Source organism: Malaclemys terrapin, chromosome 1 (genome assembly GCF_027887155.1).
Source record: "Malaclemys terrapin pileata isolate rMalTer1 chromosome 1, rMalTer1.hap1, whole genome shotgun sequence".
Taxonomy (NCBI): domain Eukaryota; kingdom Metazoa; phylum Chordata; order Testudines; family Emydidae; genus Malaclemys; species Malaclemys terrapin.
This window is the reverse complement of record NC_071505.1, coordinates 33,476,432-33,492,836: the sequence shown is the minus strand read 5'-3', so window position 1 is coordinate 33,492,836 and position 16,405 is coordinate 33,476,432. Positions and strand designations below refer to the sequence as shown.

The 16,405-nt window shown below is 40.1% G+C and overlaps 1 protein-coding gene across 10 annotated transcripts in view; it reads right to left on the bottom strand.

Annotated features, from left to right (window-relative positions):
• The window catches only part of TAFA5 (TAFA chemokine like family member 5), a 675,055-nt gene that overhangs the window by 165,837 nt on the left and 492,813 nt on the right, over positions 1-16,405 (bottom strand). For 5 of the 10 annotated variants that reach the window (XR_008444065.1, XR_008444066.1, XR_008444073.1 and 2 more), the window contains exon 3: positions 8,721-8,848. The exons of 1 other annotated variant lie outside the window; for it this stretch is intronic. Coding sequence is in view for 1 of the 9 variants with exons in the window: in XM_054020522.1 (XP_053876497.1) it covers positions 8,721-8,848 (128 nt within the window). In the remaining 8 variants the exon portion in view is untranslated. Of the gene's footprint in view, positions 1-3,781; positions 3,902-8,720; positions 8,849-16,405 lie in introns of all 10 variants that reach the window. 4 more of the 10 variants (XR_008444071.1, XR_008444068.1, XR_008444069.1 and 1 more) reach the window with 1 other exon arrangement.

Here is a 16,405-nt window from a genome sequence, read left to right as displayed (position 1 = left end):
GACTAGCTGGGAATCCCGCCACTGTTGCCTAGGGTAAAATCTGTTTTATTTACTTTATTCGAAAGGACAGTGCAGACCTGAAATGGATCAGATATGTGTAGCTTATTTTACATTAAACTAGCAGGTTTCATGAGTAAATCAACGCAACAGTAGTAAATCACTAATTCCTAAGAACCAGTAGGTGGGCAAATTACAAAAAAACAATTGCTATGTAGGTTTTAGTCATCTAAGCCTAATTCTTCTCTCACTTACAGCAGTGTAGTGAGATCAGATTCAGACCCATACTGTTTAAGAATGTAGCCTCTATCATAAATGGCAGTTACAAGTAAGAATTCAGAGAGAATAGACATCTTTAAAATTTTATACCCTGAAAACTGATTTTATTTGAATAGAAATTGTAATGATCTTTACAATATTACATGCAGAAATGAGCATCCCTTTTATATTTTCTTTGAGGTTGGCTATGAGACATGAATATGTGGCTAGCATGGTTCTCCATCAATATCTGAAAATACCTCCTCTGAAAGGGAACAATGATGCTAGGTTTCCCTATATTCTTGCAAGGAATTGTTTGAAATGCTGACAATCCACATTTTAAAATCAGATACTTCACTACAAGTGATGCACACTCATGGGGCAAAATGTGTGCTCATTTAAAACAATGGGAGTTTTGTCATCAATTGAAATGGAACCTGGATTTGGCACTCAATGAGAAGGGCGAATCCTCTTAAAATACTCCCTAAGCAATTTTAATTTTCTCAACAGAAAACTCCCCACTGTCACCCCTCTTCAACTTGGAGCCCTTAGGGTATGGGAAAAACTCCCAATCTTTCTTAGCATTCTGGATTTGGAGATTAGAGATCTTCATTTTCTGAAAATACTGAGTTCCAATAATATTTTACAGGATAATTGAGTCAAATTTAGTTGAAAATTTAGGTTTTAGAAAATAAGCGTTAAAACAAATATTATATTCGTTCTAATGGAAGCATGGAGTGAATCATTCAACCTTTACTTAAGCAAACAGCTTATTAGCATCAATAACTGAGATTCCAGTGAGTTTTGTCGAATTAAGAAATCCAGGATTTGGCCAAGTTATCAAAAGCAAATGTTCTGCAGATTCTGAATGCTATCAGTGCATTAAATCCTAAAAGTAAAATAGACTCAGCCCAGCCTGAAGGTGATGCAAAAAGGAAACATCATACTAAATGATGAAGAGTAGTTTCTAATCCCTTCAGGTTTAATATCAGGGGTGTTATCTGTAACACAGATTTGGAGATCTGATTTTTATTTTTTTATTGGCCAGTGTTGAGGCCCAGGTCCTCTTTCAAATGCAGTGTGGCTGGTTTGCACTGCACTGGTGGTATAAAGCAGCCCTAAAACTATGCATCCAGCCCTAGATGGATCACCTCAGCGTAGAGCAGTGGTTCCCAAACTGGGGTTCATGAACCCCTGGGGGTTCGCGAAATGTTACAGGGCGTTCTCAAGAAAAAATTCCCTAATGGGAGACAGAGCTGTCCCTAGGGACCCCACGGGCAGCACGGGGCCAGCAGCACGGAGCCCCTGGACTTCCAGGAGCTAAGCAGATCAAAGCAAGCATATCTATCACACTGAGGAGATTTAAACTTCAAGACTCCTTATAAGAAATGGAAAGGGAGGTGTATATTTTTTCCTGGTTTTAAAATTAAATAGGCAGCTAGTATTGTTTTTAAAATTATTATGAAGAACAAGTTTAAGCTTTGTTATAACGTGCGTTGTTTGCCTGGACTGCTCAAGACCTGAATGCTTGTGTAGGAGGAACTCTTTGAGTTGGCTTCTTAAATACCTTCATGCTGTTTCATATCTGATACTCCTTGATGAAACATAGAAGACTTGTCTTATAACAGGCTTATTCAAAGTAATACAAGTTACGAAAGTGAGATCTTGGAAGAGTGTTGCCGTTTTCATAATGTAATAAAAATACTGTAATGATAAATAATAATAAATAATAAATAATGTGTAATAAGATTGTCATTAAAACAAATTTTATATTTCCAAGATCACTGCTTTTATAATTTATACTCAGGTAAAGGAGAAAATCCCTGCAAATATTCATTTTTAGGAGGGGGTTTGCGAAACTTGACATTTTAGTGAAAGGGGTTCACTGGTTGTTAAAGTTTGGGAACCACTGGTGTAGAGGGTCTTCTGGTGGCACAGAGTTAGCATGGTAGATCCTAGCTTGTGTCAGTATAGAAGAGTGTTCAGGAGAAAATAGGCAAGTCTGCAGATTCAGTATGCCCCTCAGATATCTGCATACTGGTTTGGATCCTCAGGACTATTAGCATCCAGTATAAATTAGAGTAAACTTTATAGCTGCTTTAAGTTACACCTGATTCAGACCAATATACACCTGATTCAGAATATGCAGAGAGCAAAAGCCATCTCTTCAATCACCTTCTGGGCTCTGTAATTTGACCCATGATATTTGACCCAACTATACATTAGTGGCAGCCACCAATCACATACAGAAGGGAAGCCAGTCCCAGGACAGAGAAATCAAGATACAACAAATTCATGCTGTGAAACATTCAGTATGAACAATGGGAACTGCTGGGAGCAGGTGAATCTTATGAGACCTTGGAAAGGAATAACAACTTGAATTCACAAGCACCAACAGCATGAATCTACACAGAGTATACAAAACTGAAACACATGCTACCCATCAAGAGAAAAGCTTTTCCCCCTAATACAAAAACACCCACCAATTCAGAAAATCAGTATCAAGTGATACCTCTCTTTCTAATTTTAGTGCATCTAGAAAGAATGGCAGAAAGAATCAGGATTTCTTTTTCTGCCTTACTCTTTTTGATGTAAGGGCATGTTTAAGCCACGGGCCTAGTTCTTGGCATAGTGCAATTACACCAGAATCTCAGCTTCCATTAACAACTTAAGTAAGCTTCTAGCCCTAATGGTTGTGCAAATATCTGCATGAGTCTGTAGGCTGCCTGAAATAATAGTTCTGACAGGCTTAAGCTGCAGCACACATCTCAATAGGGCATTACCAACGAGACCCACAGCTCTGGGGGACCCTGCCAATAACGGATGACTATGTATGTAGCAGCACAAAGAAGGGGATTACAGTATTCCCAGCCTACACATACAAGCAGGTACATCCTTGGCTGTTGGAATAAGTATTGGTAGCCCCTCTGGTACCACTTCTGCCTCTCCAGGGTTTGGGACAGGGCTTCCTACTGCCACCCTAAGCTCCTAAGGAGGAGGATCCTGCTGCAACTCCTATGGGAAGATGAGAGCCGCATGCCGCTGCCCCGTCTCTGCGGGAGGTCCCCTTCACATCACCCCTACCAAAAGGGAGAGGTGGTCAGGGCTATTGTGTGCAGACAGCATCTCAGGGAACCCCCAAACTGTGGTGTGCCTACAGCCTGTAATTACCTTCATCTGGCCTTGCATTACATCCTAGAATCACATGTGAAACAACATGCGGAGGTGGAGCTGGGAGGGTGACATAAATATATATCCACTGCCCTGTGGAAATGTGAAAGGTATGTTTAGCAAAACTCAGAACTGGAACCCGATCTAGCCTAGCTATATGAATGCGAGAGAAATTAGTATAATTCCAGAGCCTAACAACTATATTAATAATACTTGTATAGCACTCTGAATTTCCTAAGTAATTACAGGTATTATTTAAGGAAACCTCACAATCCACCTTTGATGTAAGTAGGTAAGTATTATTACTCCTACTGCATGACTAGGGAAATTGAGGCAGAGAGGTTCATTGACTTACCCAAGGCCACAGAGGCAGTGACTGTCAGAGCCGGGATTAGAGCTCAGGAGTTTCTGGCTCCCAGTCCCATGCTCAGACCACTAGTCCATGGCCTCAGGACATTTCCAGATGGTCTTCAGTCTAAAAAAAAGTAAATTCTCAAATCCAATATGCAATATGTATTTTTACTTTGAAAACAGAATGTAATGGTATGAGTAACACCACATTGCTGGTAAATCAATGATGAAAACAAGCCAGTACATTTTGTCCAATTTACCTTAATCATACATTTGTGTATGATAAAGATTTGCAGAAAAATTTTCATTTAAATTTCAGCCAATACAAACAACTTTAGTATTTCTCAGGGTAAGGAACAAATTACCTTTCCAAGCCAGCCAGCATGTCATTTATATTAATGGTGAGTAATGCTAAGTTGCTCTGTGCGTAAGAAAACTCTATTAAGAAAGTCACGTCCCTTGGCGAAGCTAGATCCTTAGTAAATTTTACTAGCTAAGCAGTGAGCTCCATGTCAAAGTAATTACACCTTTTATCCACTGCGAGCTCTCTTTTAGCTTCTTCATACTCCTTAATTTCCCACTTCAGCTAATTTAGCAGTAAAATCACAGAGGTTTTAAAAGGTTAGCTACTGGTGCATGAATGTTCTGTTAAGCTCCATGCATTGAAATCACATCATGTAAAAGAAGGAATTAATTAAGTAACAATTAAGTAGTGATGGATCATTGACAACATATATACACTTTGGTGCTAAAATTAATCTCCCCTGTAAAGCCAATAGATTTGTGTATCTCCTCATTTATACACTGGCAAGATTCATGCTTGAAATATAAAAGAGCCATGTTTCTAAGCAGTATCTGGTGAAATCATGACACATCTTCTGGCATTGATGAAATTATATAGTCTTTCTCACACGAGAGAGTCAGGTAAATTCATTTTAAAAATCAGATTTGGGAGATTAATGAAAATATAAAAAGCAGAACATTTTTGCATGGCATGTGATTTGAAGATAACCATAGAGGCTTTTTAAATAGAGGCATTTTAAAAATAAAAGTACTTAGCATGAATCACTTTGTTAAAAGTGTTAACAACTACAAAGTATTCTGTTCCTACAGCATCTCCTCTAGTAAGCTGCCATATTGTTTCCTTGTATTGACAATCATATGCTTAGTACATAGATTGGCAGTTGGCCCAGCCAGTCTTCAATTCTAAAAGCCTCTTACCGGATGAAAAATCCTTGGTTCATTCACACCTTGTAGAAAGGCTGACAGGGCATAAAAGTGACATCCAGATCCATTTAGAATATATGTTGGGTCTGATTCTCCCTTCCCTGGCACGTTGTGTAGTCATTTACAGCTGTGCAAAGTGAGTGCAAAATGGGCTTAAAAGGCTGCCACCAGTGTGAGTAGAGAATTCCGATTTGGTTGCATTACTTTGCACAGGCATAAATGCTTACACAAAGTGCAAGCAGGCAATGAAAAAATCAGGCCTTGACTATCAAGGTTAAACTATTTTGACACAAAACTATTTTGACACCAGCCAAAGCCCTTCCTAGGAAACACAATTCACTGAAACATGTGGGTGCAAAGTGTATTTATTAGATAAGTTTGCAGTTTCCTAGATATTTGGCACATAAAATATTAAGCATTATTACATAAGGTGATGCTGTTCACATTAGTAAAACTCATCCAGGCAAGAGTTCTATTTCTGCCTCATTTTCATGGGAAAAAAATAGGTTCTAGGGTCAATATTCTCATGAGAGGAAACTTATCACCTGCCTCCACTTAGCTTCACGTTTCACACACTTCTTCTATGCCCAAGCCCTGACATCATATTATTTATACAAGTGCCTATAATGCAATATATACAAACACTAACAACAGGCATCAGTGTAAGAGTCACTACAAACGGAAGCGCTAATCTAAGTCCTCAAGTGTTCAATTCTATTCCTACTTACCAGTTATAGTACATATAGTGCAGCATATAATTACTGATAGGATATCAGTAATATGATATCTTGTGTTACAGAAACTTATCCCTGCTCTGGTAGTGAAAGGTACAGTATTAGTATCTCTTTCACTTTCAGATACAACCTAATATTACCTGCAAACACCTGCATAAATTATTGTAGGTTAACTAATTTAGGCCCTATCCCGCTCCCATTAGAATATATGGCAGAATATTCACTTATTTCCACAGGAGGATTAGACCCACAATGGGCTGTATATTTTCTGTGTATTTGGAGCTTAATTCCACAATGTTCTGATCACCCCATCTCAGGCTGTACTTTGCTGTACTTATATTTTCAACAAGGAGCAGTATGGGTCTAGCAGGTAAGGTAGGCTGATGAGGAAGAGAAATATAACTTACTTTATTCCTTCAAGCGGTATTGCTACAAAGAAGAGTGGTGGTGCTTCCATTATATATCCTCTTTTCTTAGGGGTTTATATTAGTCATTATGAAGCCCATATGAACCAAGTTTCCAGCTCTTTTGCTTTCTGACCCCTCCCTGCACACCAAATCAAGTGCCCGATGAGCAATTGGATTTTTTTTTTAAATACTATTTTTTTTGGTCATTTATGCTGGACCCAGTGTTCTTTGGAACATCCTGAACTGTTAGTTTGGATCAATAGACAATTAATGTATATGTGCACACCCTCCCACCCACCCATTCCACTTCAGCTTAGAGGTCACGAAGGTGGTGGGAGAAGATGTAGTGGGAGGGGTACAGAAGGGCTAGAGTAGAATTGCACTTCCCTCTGGCAATTCTCCGATGCTGTATGGTCTCCTAGGGATCTGAGCCAGCTGCTGTAGACTGTTCTAAATTAGGTAAGGGCCTGGGCTGTGACAGGGTTGGACAGAAGTCCTTTTCTCTCCTCTGTTGAGCGTATCTTGTCTCAGAAGAGATTCTTCTTAATAAGACTTTGCTCAGCATTGCCATAATTTCCCCAGGATGTGTCCTGCTTCTGATCTCACTTATGGTGCTTGAAAACAAGAGTAATTCTGTTTAGGTCAGTAGAGTTAAACAGTTGTAAAGCAGGTGTGAGATCAGAATCAGGCCCTGGTGTCAAATCTAAGAGATGAACTGAATCAATCTGATAGATACCTAAGGCCTTGGCTACACTTACGAGCTAGTTCGACGGCTGGAAATCGAAGTTCTGGGTTCAACTTATCGCGTCTAGTCTGGACGCGATAAGTCGAACCCGGAAGTGCTTGCCGTCGACTGCGGTACTCCAGCTCGGCGAGAGGAGTACCGCGGAGTCGACGGGGGAGCCTGCCTGCCGCGTGTGGACCAAGGTAAGTTCGAACTAAGGTACTTCGACTTCAGCTACGTTATTCACGTAGCTGAAGTTGCGTACCTTAGTTCGAATTAGGGGGGTAGTGTAGACCAAGCCTAACATGAATTCCTCAGGGTAGACACTGTGCTTACTTTTTATCTTTCATAGCACCAAGCATATATCACTGGTGCATCCTGATAAAACAAACAATAATAATGATAGATGCAAATGTATCAGGGTACACAGGTAATTTGCTTTACCTGAGGCACAGAAAATATCACTGAATTAATGAGATTTTGAATAATATTGTGAGTGTTCCAAAGATACCCTGTCAGGTCTGCCTGCCCTTGGGAGCTGATGATATTGTTTCCCTCTATTATATTTTTATATCACCATTACATAAATTACACTCATATGACCTAAAGGAAATGAAGATTAAAGTTCTGATTTGGAGACTGAGAGGCAAGTTTGCAACACTATCCATAATGTACCTTGCTATGTCTAGCAACTACAGGGATGTCAGGATGGCATAGGATCTTACATTAGAACAATACCAAATTCATAGGTTGTGCTTGTAAATGTCAGTTGACAATAAATGTTATTCTCAAAGATTGGTAAAAAAAAATTAAAAAGTGAAGGTCATGTTGATTTTGTGTCAAAATACTGACACTGTAAAAACACTAAAAATATATGCAATAGTGTCTCCTCACCTCTCTCCAGAGAGAGAATCTATGTAGGAGATCCTGATTGATAGGCCTGTGCCCAAACCCTGCTAAACCTCACTAATTTGAAGCACACTGAGGTTAACATATAAAGCAGGATTTGAAGTAAATCTTTATGATGAAACATTCTTGAAATGTCAGTTATTTAAATGTAGCTTGAGAGTCCTGTAAACCTATAGAAAAAAATATCCCTGATGGCATAGCAACCTATCAGGGTATTATTCTACCATATCTCTTGGGAGGTTTTAAATTTTTGAAGCACAAGAGTCTTCAATTGGTTTGGAGAATGTCCCACAGACTGATGATGCTAAAAGTCCTGGGAGCCATCACTGTTGTAGGCATATTCAACTTCTATATAGCGTCTTCAAACAAATCCAAAACACAACAGGAGACGACACCAAGGAGTTGAAAAGTACAGTATGGACAAGTTAGAGCCAAAGTTCTGATTATCTCCCCAAAATGGTTTTATTGTTTTGTTTTCTTTAGGCCTCACGTAAATTTTCCTCTGGGAAGATGGAGATTTGTCTTTGGAAACTGCCTTTTTATTATAGTGAAAAAGCCAAAACTACTTTTATTAAAAAAAATATGAACTAATTTTCCCCCCATTAGATCAGTAGTATGAAATTTTATATCCTTGCTCTACCCACAGTTCAGAATACACACCAGGGTGAAATAAAGGTGAAGAGACAATCTTTACTGACTGAATTTATGGACCCTTTTAAGTCAAAGTTTGACATTTTACATCCTTTTTGTAATCTGCCACACTTTTCCTATCTGTGATCACAGGTGTGAAAGTACATGTGTGTGTCTCAGTATGGGTCTTTGTGAGCATAGGCTACTAACTGGTGTCTAACTTTAAAACCCTATGCGGTATCTAAATTTGAAGTCTCACCCTTTGCTCTTTGGAAGCTACAGATAAGGAGGAACAAAAGGGAAGTAGCTTACCGTGGTTGTCTTTATTCGCCCACCCGGTTGTGTACAGGTCCAGCCTGATTTATTGATTAACAAATCACAGCCTTCTCCTTCTAAACATGGAAGCATTTCACACCACTGTTTTGTTTTGATAATTCGTGCTGTGGAAAAGAAAAAAAAAACAAAAACAGTTGGCAGGTGGGTTTGTGTTTCACTTCCCTCTGAACTCTGACTCATTAGAGGTGCCAATTTTCATCATCAGATAATGCAACCATAGGCTACGCCCCAAGCAATTTACAAACTTATTTACGTCGCCTGCTGTGCCAACCAATTATATAATAAAAACAACATTTAAACAACAATAAAACAAAACAGAGTACTGGTTTAACAAAAGAAGAAAAAAGAATAGGCAGAGGTAAGTTTTCAATGGCATGAATTCCTGGTCTATATGAAATATAATGGAAGGAGCAATGGTTAAAATTAATAATAATGTTGTTTGCAGTGTTGTAATTGTGTCAGTCCCAGGATATTAAAGAGTCAAGGTGGGTGAGGTAATATCTTTTATTGGTCCAACTTCCATTGGGGAAAGAGACAAGCTTTTGAATTTATGCCAATCTATGAAGAAGAGTTCTGTGTAACTCTGAGTTACACCCATAAATATATGCTAAATTGTCTCCATTCATGGGGCTGTCGATGGGTGCCAGGAAACAAATACGTTTTTATTTTATTTTATTTGTTTACCCCATCTGCTAATTTCTCTTTGTGTTCTTTGATGGGCTCTCAGAATGCATCAATCTGTGACATTACAAATACCATGGATTGGCAGCCTCGGTATTAGTGATGTCATATTCTATGACAGCGGCAGCAAATTGAAACATACCAAAAATATTTCACAGAATGGAAAGAAAAACAAAAGGTTTGTTAAAACAGATTATTGTGCTAAACGCACATGGTTAGCAGGATCATTTAGGCCCTGATGCTGAAAATGATTACAAACATATTTAACTTCAGGCATAGAAATAGTCCCATGGAGCACGTGTTAGAATTTGCAGGATCAGGTCCTTAGCACTTATCTATGGTATGAACTTGATTTCCCCTTTTACTTTGCCATTCCCCGTTACAGCAAAGTGCTGCGGGAAGGTCTCATATTACTAAGACTTCATTATTTTCACAGTATGTTTACATGAATAATATCAAGTACTATCAATAATTAAAATTGAATTAAGAGTTGTCAGAACAGATAAAGTATATTCCCTGATGCAATATCTTTGCATTTTATTGTGTTTATTCACTGAGGGTGAAATTTATCTCCATGCAGAGAGCCAGCAGAAAACCTATAACCCTCTTAAATCCCACTCAGGCCCAGTTTTGAGGACTTAAATGACACATATGATGCATAGACCTTCGGATATCTCTCTGTAAAGGGTGAATTTCATCCTAAGGGCCTGATCCTGTGAGCTGCTTTGCATCTTCTAACAAATGCTGAGCCCCTTCGACTGCATTGAAGTCAATGGGGATTGTGTACAAAGAGCACCTAGTAGAGCTGTGGTTTTAGATAGTGATCATTTCAATTAGAGAACATGAGTGTTCAACCAACAGCTTTCAAGAAGATAATTCAGAACTGTTCCAGGCAGTGGTTACAACCAACAGGATGCGAAGCTCCCTAATAAAGTATTCTTAACTGATCTGCAACATTCAGCAGTTTTCAGTGGGTCTTCCAATTATTAAAGAGAAAGGTTAATATTGTTCAACTGTATATTCTAGGATAAGGTAGCTTGAACAAGAGTGTTTTTTAAATGCATGTAATGACTTTTTACTCATAATTAACCTTCTAAACTAGCTTAAGAGGATATCTATATTTCTCAGTAAAACAGCAGCATTGTTTTTTGTATTTCCTGTATTTCCTTTTCACATGTGTTCGTTATTCATTCAGGCAGTTACCCACTGCTGCATCTCTGGTAAATCTCCCAAATAGAAAGCATTATCTTTTTGTGACAGCAAAAAAAAGTGAGATAAACCTTGTCCAACAGCTATAAATACAAAAAGTTATATCCATCTTAGAAGATGTAGGATTGAAATACACACGTCTGCGGAAATTTTATTTACAGTGTCTGAAGAAGGAACTTAGAAATAAAGAGAGGAAAAAACTCTTTTACTTTTTCCTCAAATAAGAATATTTGTAATAAATAATGAAAATAACACTGGGACATAGAGATTGCCATTCCAGATCACAGCAGTGGCCCTAGACAAGAAGTACGTGGTATGTGCAATGAGTATTCAGACACCACAATGAGAGGCCTGGTGTTAGAACCCAACATAGTAAGTAGAAGATAACGTTGCCCAGTATCCTATCTCAGAGTCACCAATACTACGTGCTTTAGAGGAGGGTGCAAAAATCCCTGCAATGGACAATAATGGAAAAACCCACCCACAGGAAAAGCTTCTTGATAACTCCAGGTAGTTAGTGGTTGGCTTCTGCCCTATTAGTGTTTATATCACTCATACTTCTTATCCAATGTAAAGTTACTGTGGATGTTGCCATTAACCCCATACATGTCTGATCCTCATGGTTTCAATGATAATTTGTGGCAATTAGTTCCATAGGTTAATTATAAATTGTGTAAAAAATATATCCTTTGATCAGTTTTCCAATTGCTGCTTCTCAGTGTCATTGTCCTTGACCTTTGGAAAAAGTGTAAATAGATTAATAATAAGAGTGATAAATAATTATTAACAATCATGGGCCAAGTATTGCTAAGCATCTGCAACTTTTATTGAGGCTAGGATTCTTCCCCTCCGCCTACCCACATGGCAGAAACAGGATCAACAGCCACAAAGAGTTTGCAAAAGGCACGCGAAGGCTATCCTAGTGTTTCCTTTCTCAAAGTAGCTAAAAGTGCAGGGAGGAGGGTTACATCAGTGCCTCTGAGGACCCTGTCTTCCCCATTGGTCCTAGAGAGACCAGCTCAGCTTGTACACCAATGCGAGAAGCCTAGGTAATAAAATGGAGGAATTGGAGCTCTTGGTCCGAGAATTGAAACCGGATATCGTAGGAATAACTGAAACGTGGTGGAATGGCAGCCACGACTGGAATGCAGGTATGGAGGGGTATGTGCTGTTTAGGAAAGACCGGGATAAAGGTAAAGGTGGGGGGGTGGCATTGTATGTCAATAGTGAAATAAGCTGTAAAGAAATAATAGTGGATGGAATAGAAAACACGGAGTCCGTCTGGGCGATACTCAAGCTGGGTAAAAGGACTACTAGAGCCTCTCCGGGGATAGTGCTTGGGGTGTGCTATAGACCGCCAGGATCGACCCAGGATATGGATAAGGAACTATTTAATGTATTAAGGGAAGTAAATACTAATAGAAACTGTGTAATTATGGGGGACTTTAACTTCCCGGATATAGATTGGGGAACAAACGCTAGTAGCAATAATAGGGCTCAGATGTTCCTAGATGTGCTTGCGGATCAATTCCTTTATCAAGTGGTAGCTGAGCCGACGAGGGGGGAGGCCATTTTAGATTTGATTCTGGTAAGTAGTGAGGACCTTGTTGAGGAAGTGGTAGTGGGGGACAACTTGGGCTCCAGTGATCATGAGCTAATTCGGTTTAAACTAAATGGAAGGAGTACCAGAATTAAGTCAAAGACTAGGGTTTATAATTTTAAAAAGGCCAATTTTAACAAATTAAGGGGACTGGTAGGGGAAGTGGATTGGGCAAACGTATTAAGGGATCTAAAGGCAGAAGAAGCCTGGGATTACTTTAAGTTAAAGATGCATGAGCTGTCAGAGGCCTGTATCCCCAAAAAGGGAAAAAGATTACTAAGCAAGAGATTTAGACCGAGCTGGATGAGCGACCGACTGAAAGGGGCGATTAGGAAAAAACAGAAAGCGTACAAAGAGTGGAAGAGGGGAGGGATCAGTAAGGAAACTTACCTTAGTGAAGTCAGAGAATGTAGAGATAGAGTGAGAAAGGCCAAAGGCCGTGTAGAGTTGGACTTAGCAAGGGGAATTAAAAGCAATAGCAAGAGGTTTTACAGCCATATAAATAGGAAGAAAGCAAAGGAAGAAGAAGTGGGACCGCTGAAGACTATAGCCGGAGAGGAGATTAAAGATAATCTAGGCATGGCGCAATATCTCAATGAATATTTTGCATCGGTGTTTAATGAGGCCAATGAAGGTATTAGGGATACTAGCACCGTTACAGAGGGGCATACAGGATGGGGGATTACCGCATCCGAGGTAGAAACAAAACTAGAACGCCTTAATGTGACTAAGTCGGGTGGACCGGACGATCTTCATCCGAGAATATTGAAGGAATTGGCGCGGGAAATAGCAGGCCCATTAGCAATTATATTTAATGAATCTGTAAACTCGGGGGTGGTCCCGTTAGACTGGAGAATAGCCAATGTGGTTCCTATTTTCAAGAAAGGGAAAAAAAGTGACCCGGGTAACTATAGGCCTGTTAGTTTAACATCAGTAGTGTGCAAGGTGCTGGAGAAGATTCTGAAAGAGAAACTAGTTGAGGACCTTGAGGTTAATGGCAAATGCGATAAATTACAGCATGGTTTTACGAAGGGCAGATCGTGCCAAATGAATCTGATCTCCTTCTTTGAGAAAGTAACGGACTTATTAGATAAGGGAAATGCGGTGGACCTAATATACCTGGATTTCAGTAAAGCATTTGATACAGTACCCCATGAGGAATTATTGGTTAAAATGAAAAACATGGGGATCGAAATGAAAATCCAGAGGTGGATAAGGAATTGGTTAATGGGGAGAATGCAGCGGGTCGTATTAAAGGGTGAATTGTCGGGCTGGAGGGAGGTTACTAGTGGAGTGCCTCAAGGTTCAGTTTTGGGACCCATTTTATTTAATCTATTTATAACTGACCTCGGGACCGATTGCAAGAGTGGGCTGATAAAGTTTGCAGATGATACGAAGGTGGGAGGAGTTGCAAACTCGGAGGAGGACAGGGATATTCTGCAGGGAGACTTGAATGAGCTTGTGAATTGGAGTATCAGAAATAGGATGAAATTTAATAGTGAAAAGTGTAAGGTGATGCACTTGGGGATGAATAATAACAATTTTAGTTACAAGATGGGGACGCATTGGTTAGAAGTAACGGAAGAGGAGAAGGACCTAGGGGTCCTTGTGGACCGCAGGATGACTATGAGTCGACAATGTGACGTGGCGGTGAAAAAAGCCAATGCGGTCTTGGGGTGTATTAGGCGAGGTATATCTAGTAGGGATAGGGAGGTCCTGCTTCCGTTGTATAAGGCGCTGGTGAGACCTCATTTGGAGTACTGTGTGCAGTTCTGGTCTCCCATGTTTAAAAAAGATGAACTCAAACTGGAACGGGTGCAGAGAAGGGCGACTAAGATGATCAGAGGAATGGAAAACCTGTCGTATGAAAAGAGACTAGAGGAGCTTGGGTTGTTTAGTCTGACAAAGCGAAGGCTGAGGGGGGATATGATTGCTATCTTCAAATATATCAGAGGGGTTAATACAAGGGAGGGAGAGGAATTATTCCAGTTTAGTACTAATGTGGACACGAGAACGAATGGATATAAACTGGCCGTGGGGAAGTTCAGGCTTGAAATTAGACGAAGGTTTCTGACCGTCAGAGGGGTGAAATATTGGAACGGCCTTCTGAGGGAAACGGTGGGGGCGACGGACCTGTCTGGTTTTAAGATTAAGTTGGATAAGTTTATGGAGGGAATGGTTTAATGGTAAAACATAGTAGCCAAGGAAGACCAAGCAATGGTACATGAATAGCATAATGGCCAACAAGGGTCAGGCTAGAGACTCTTGCCTATATGCTCGGGGTATTACTGATCGCCATATTTGGGGTCGGGAAGGAATTTTCCTCCAGGGTAGATTGGCTGAGCCTCTGGAGGTTTTTCGCCTTCCTCCGCAGCATGGGGCAGGGATCACTAGCAGGAGGGTCTCAGCCGATTGAAGTCACTAAAACACAGGATTGGGGACTTCAACGGCAGAGTCCAGGGAAGGGTCTTGCGGCCTGCATCATGCAGGGGGTCAGACCAGATGATCATAATGGTCCCTTCTGACCTTAAAGTCTATGAGTCTATGAGCTCATCAGACATGCTTGATAAATTTTGTGACTTGATAAATTCCTAATGGCTGTTGGTTCCATCATCTTCTCATTCCCTCTTACCAGTCTCTCTCTCTCCTCATCCTTTGTGTTTGTCTCACTTCTTTCCTCTTTCTTCTTCTATCCCCTTCCATTTCATTCTCCTTTTACACACTCCCCTTTTTTATTTTCACAGTCTGTTCCCACCAATTCCTCCTCAGTCCTTTTGTATAATATAAATAACCAATTTTTATAGTATAAATAAAAAGAAATAAAAAAAAATTATAAACACTTAGAACTAACAAAAAGGTTACAAGTCACTGGCAGGACACCCAGACCGCTTTGCATTTGTATAATGTCTGCTTACCAAGAATCTCAAAACACTCTGCAAACTTCAAAGCATTTAGCTAGCTTTACAACACCCATGAGTGGTAGGTAACTTTTATTGTTCGCATTTTGTATAGAGGTTAATTGACATGCCCAAGGTCACACAGGAAGTTTGTAGCAGAGCTGCAAATAAAACCTCCAGGTCGCCTGATTCCCAGTCTTGTACCTTACTCATAAGATATCTCCTTTTCCCTTATGGAAATATGGTATATACATAATAAGCTCCTACTGTGCTTCTAAAAAAATGAGAATTTAAACAAAAAATATTTATGCAAAGTAATAGACTTTTAAAATATATATTCTATTGGTTAAACTGCAGTGGCAGTAACTAGGCAGATAAAAGAACACAAAATGGATCACAGTAGTTTAATAAGCCGTTGCAGTCATGAGTGTCTTCAGCGCAGTAATTTGGTTGTGCTAGCTCATGAACCCCAAGCATTAATCCACTTTACTATGAAACAAGGAAACAGCAGAAGTCTTGGCTATCTTTCCAACAGACGGTCATTCTGTTCCAGGCAGAAAATTAGAAATGGCTAATTCATTAAGAGTTAGCCAGAGACTATTTAAATTAATCAAAAGAACATTGCTATATTTACTAGAGCAACGTCTAGCATCCCTGTTTTAGCATTTTGCTCTTGCTGTCATCACAAGGTAGTGCCTGATCCTGGAGCTGAGGTGGGCAGATACATAGAAGAGTTGGGGGAAGGAATCCTCTCCAGCAGGCTGTGGAGTGGCTGCATATTGGCTGAAATGCTCCTTGGGCAGCCCTGATGCAGGGTGGAGGACTGCATAATCTATGAAGAGGCACTGCCCTTAATCCATCTTCCTTCTTCTGTCCTCCCCCCCCCCCCCCACACACACACGTAAACCTTGTATGGGAACCCAAACCCTCCCCTCCCCATCCAGATAGCAGAACCATACCAGTCCCTGTGCCAGGGGAATCTTCTCAGCCACAAAGGAATGGACAGGATTTACCTCTTAGCAGCTAAAGACTTGCTCCTGCAAACACCTGAGCATGTGAGTAACTTGATTCATGAGTAGTTCCTTAGAAGTCAGCTCACACACTTAAGTGTTTGCAGGGTCATCCCTATTAATATGGGCCCCTATTCAGCAAAACCCATAAGCACACACTTAACTTTACATCTGTCTTCACAGAGCTCTTTAAATAAAGATGTACTGACAGTTTAGAAAGGAGCGAAATCAGAGACACCCTGCAAACCACAATGACAGATGATA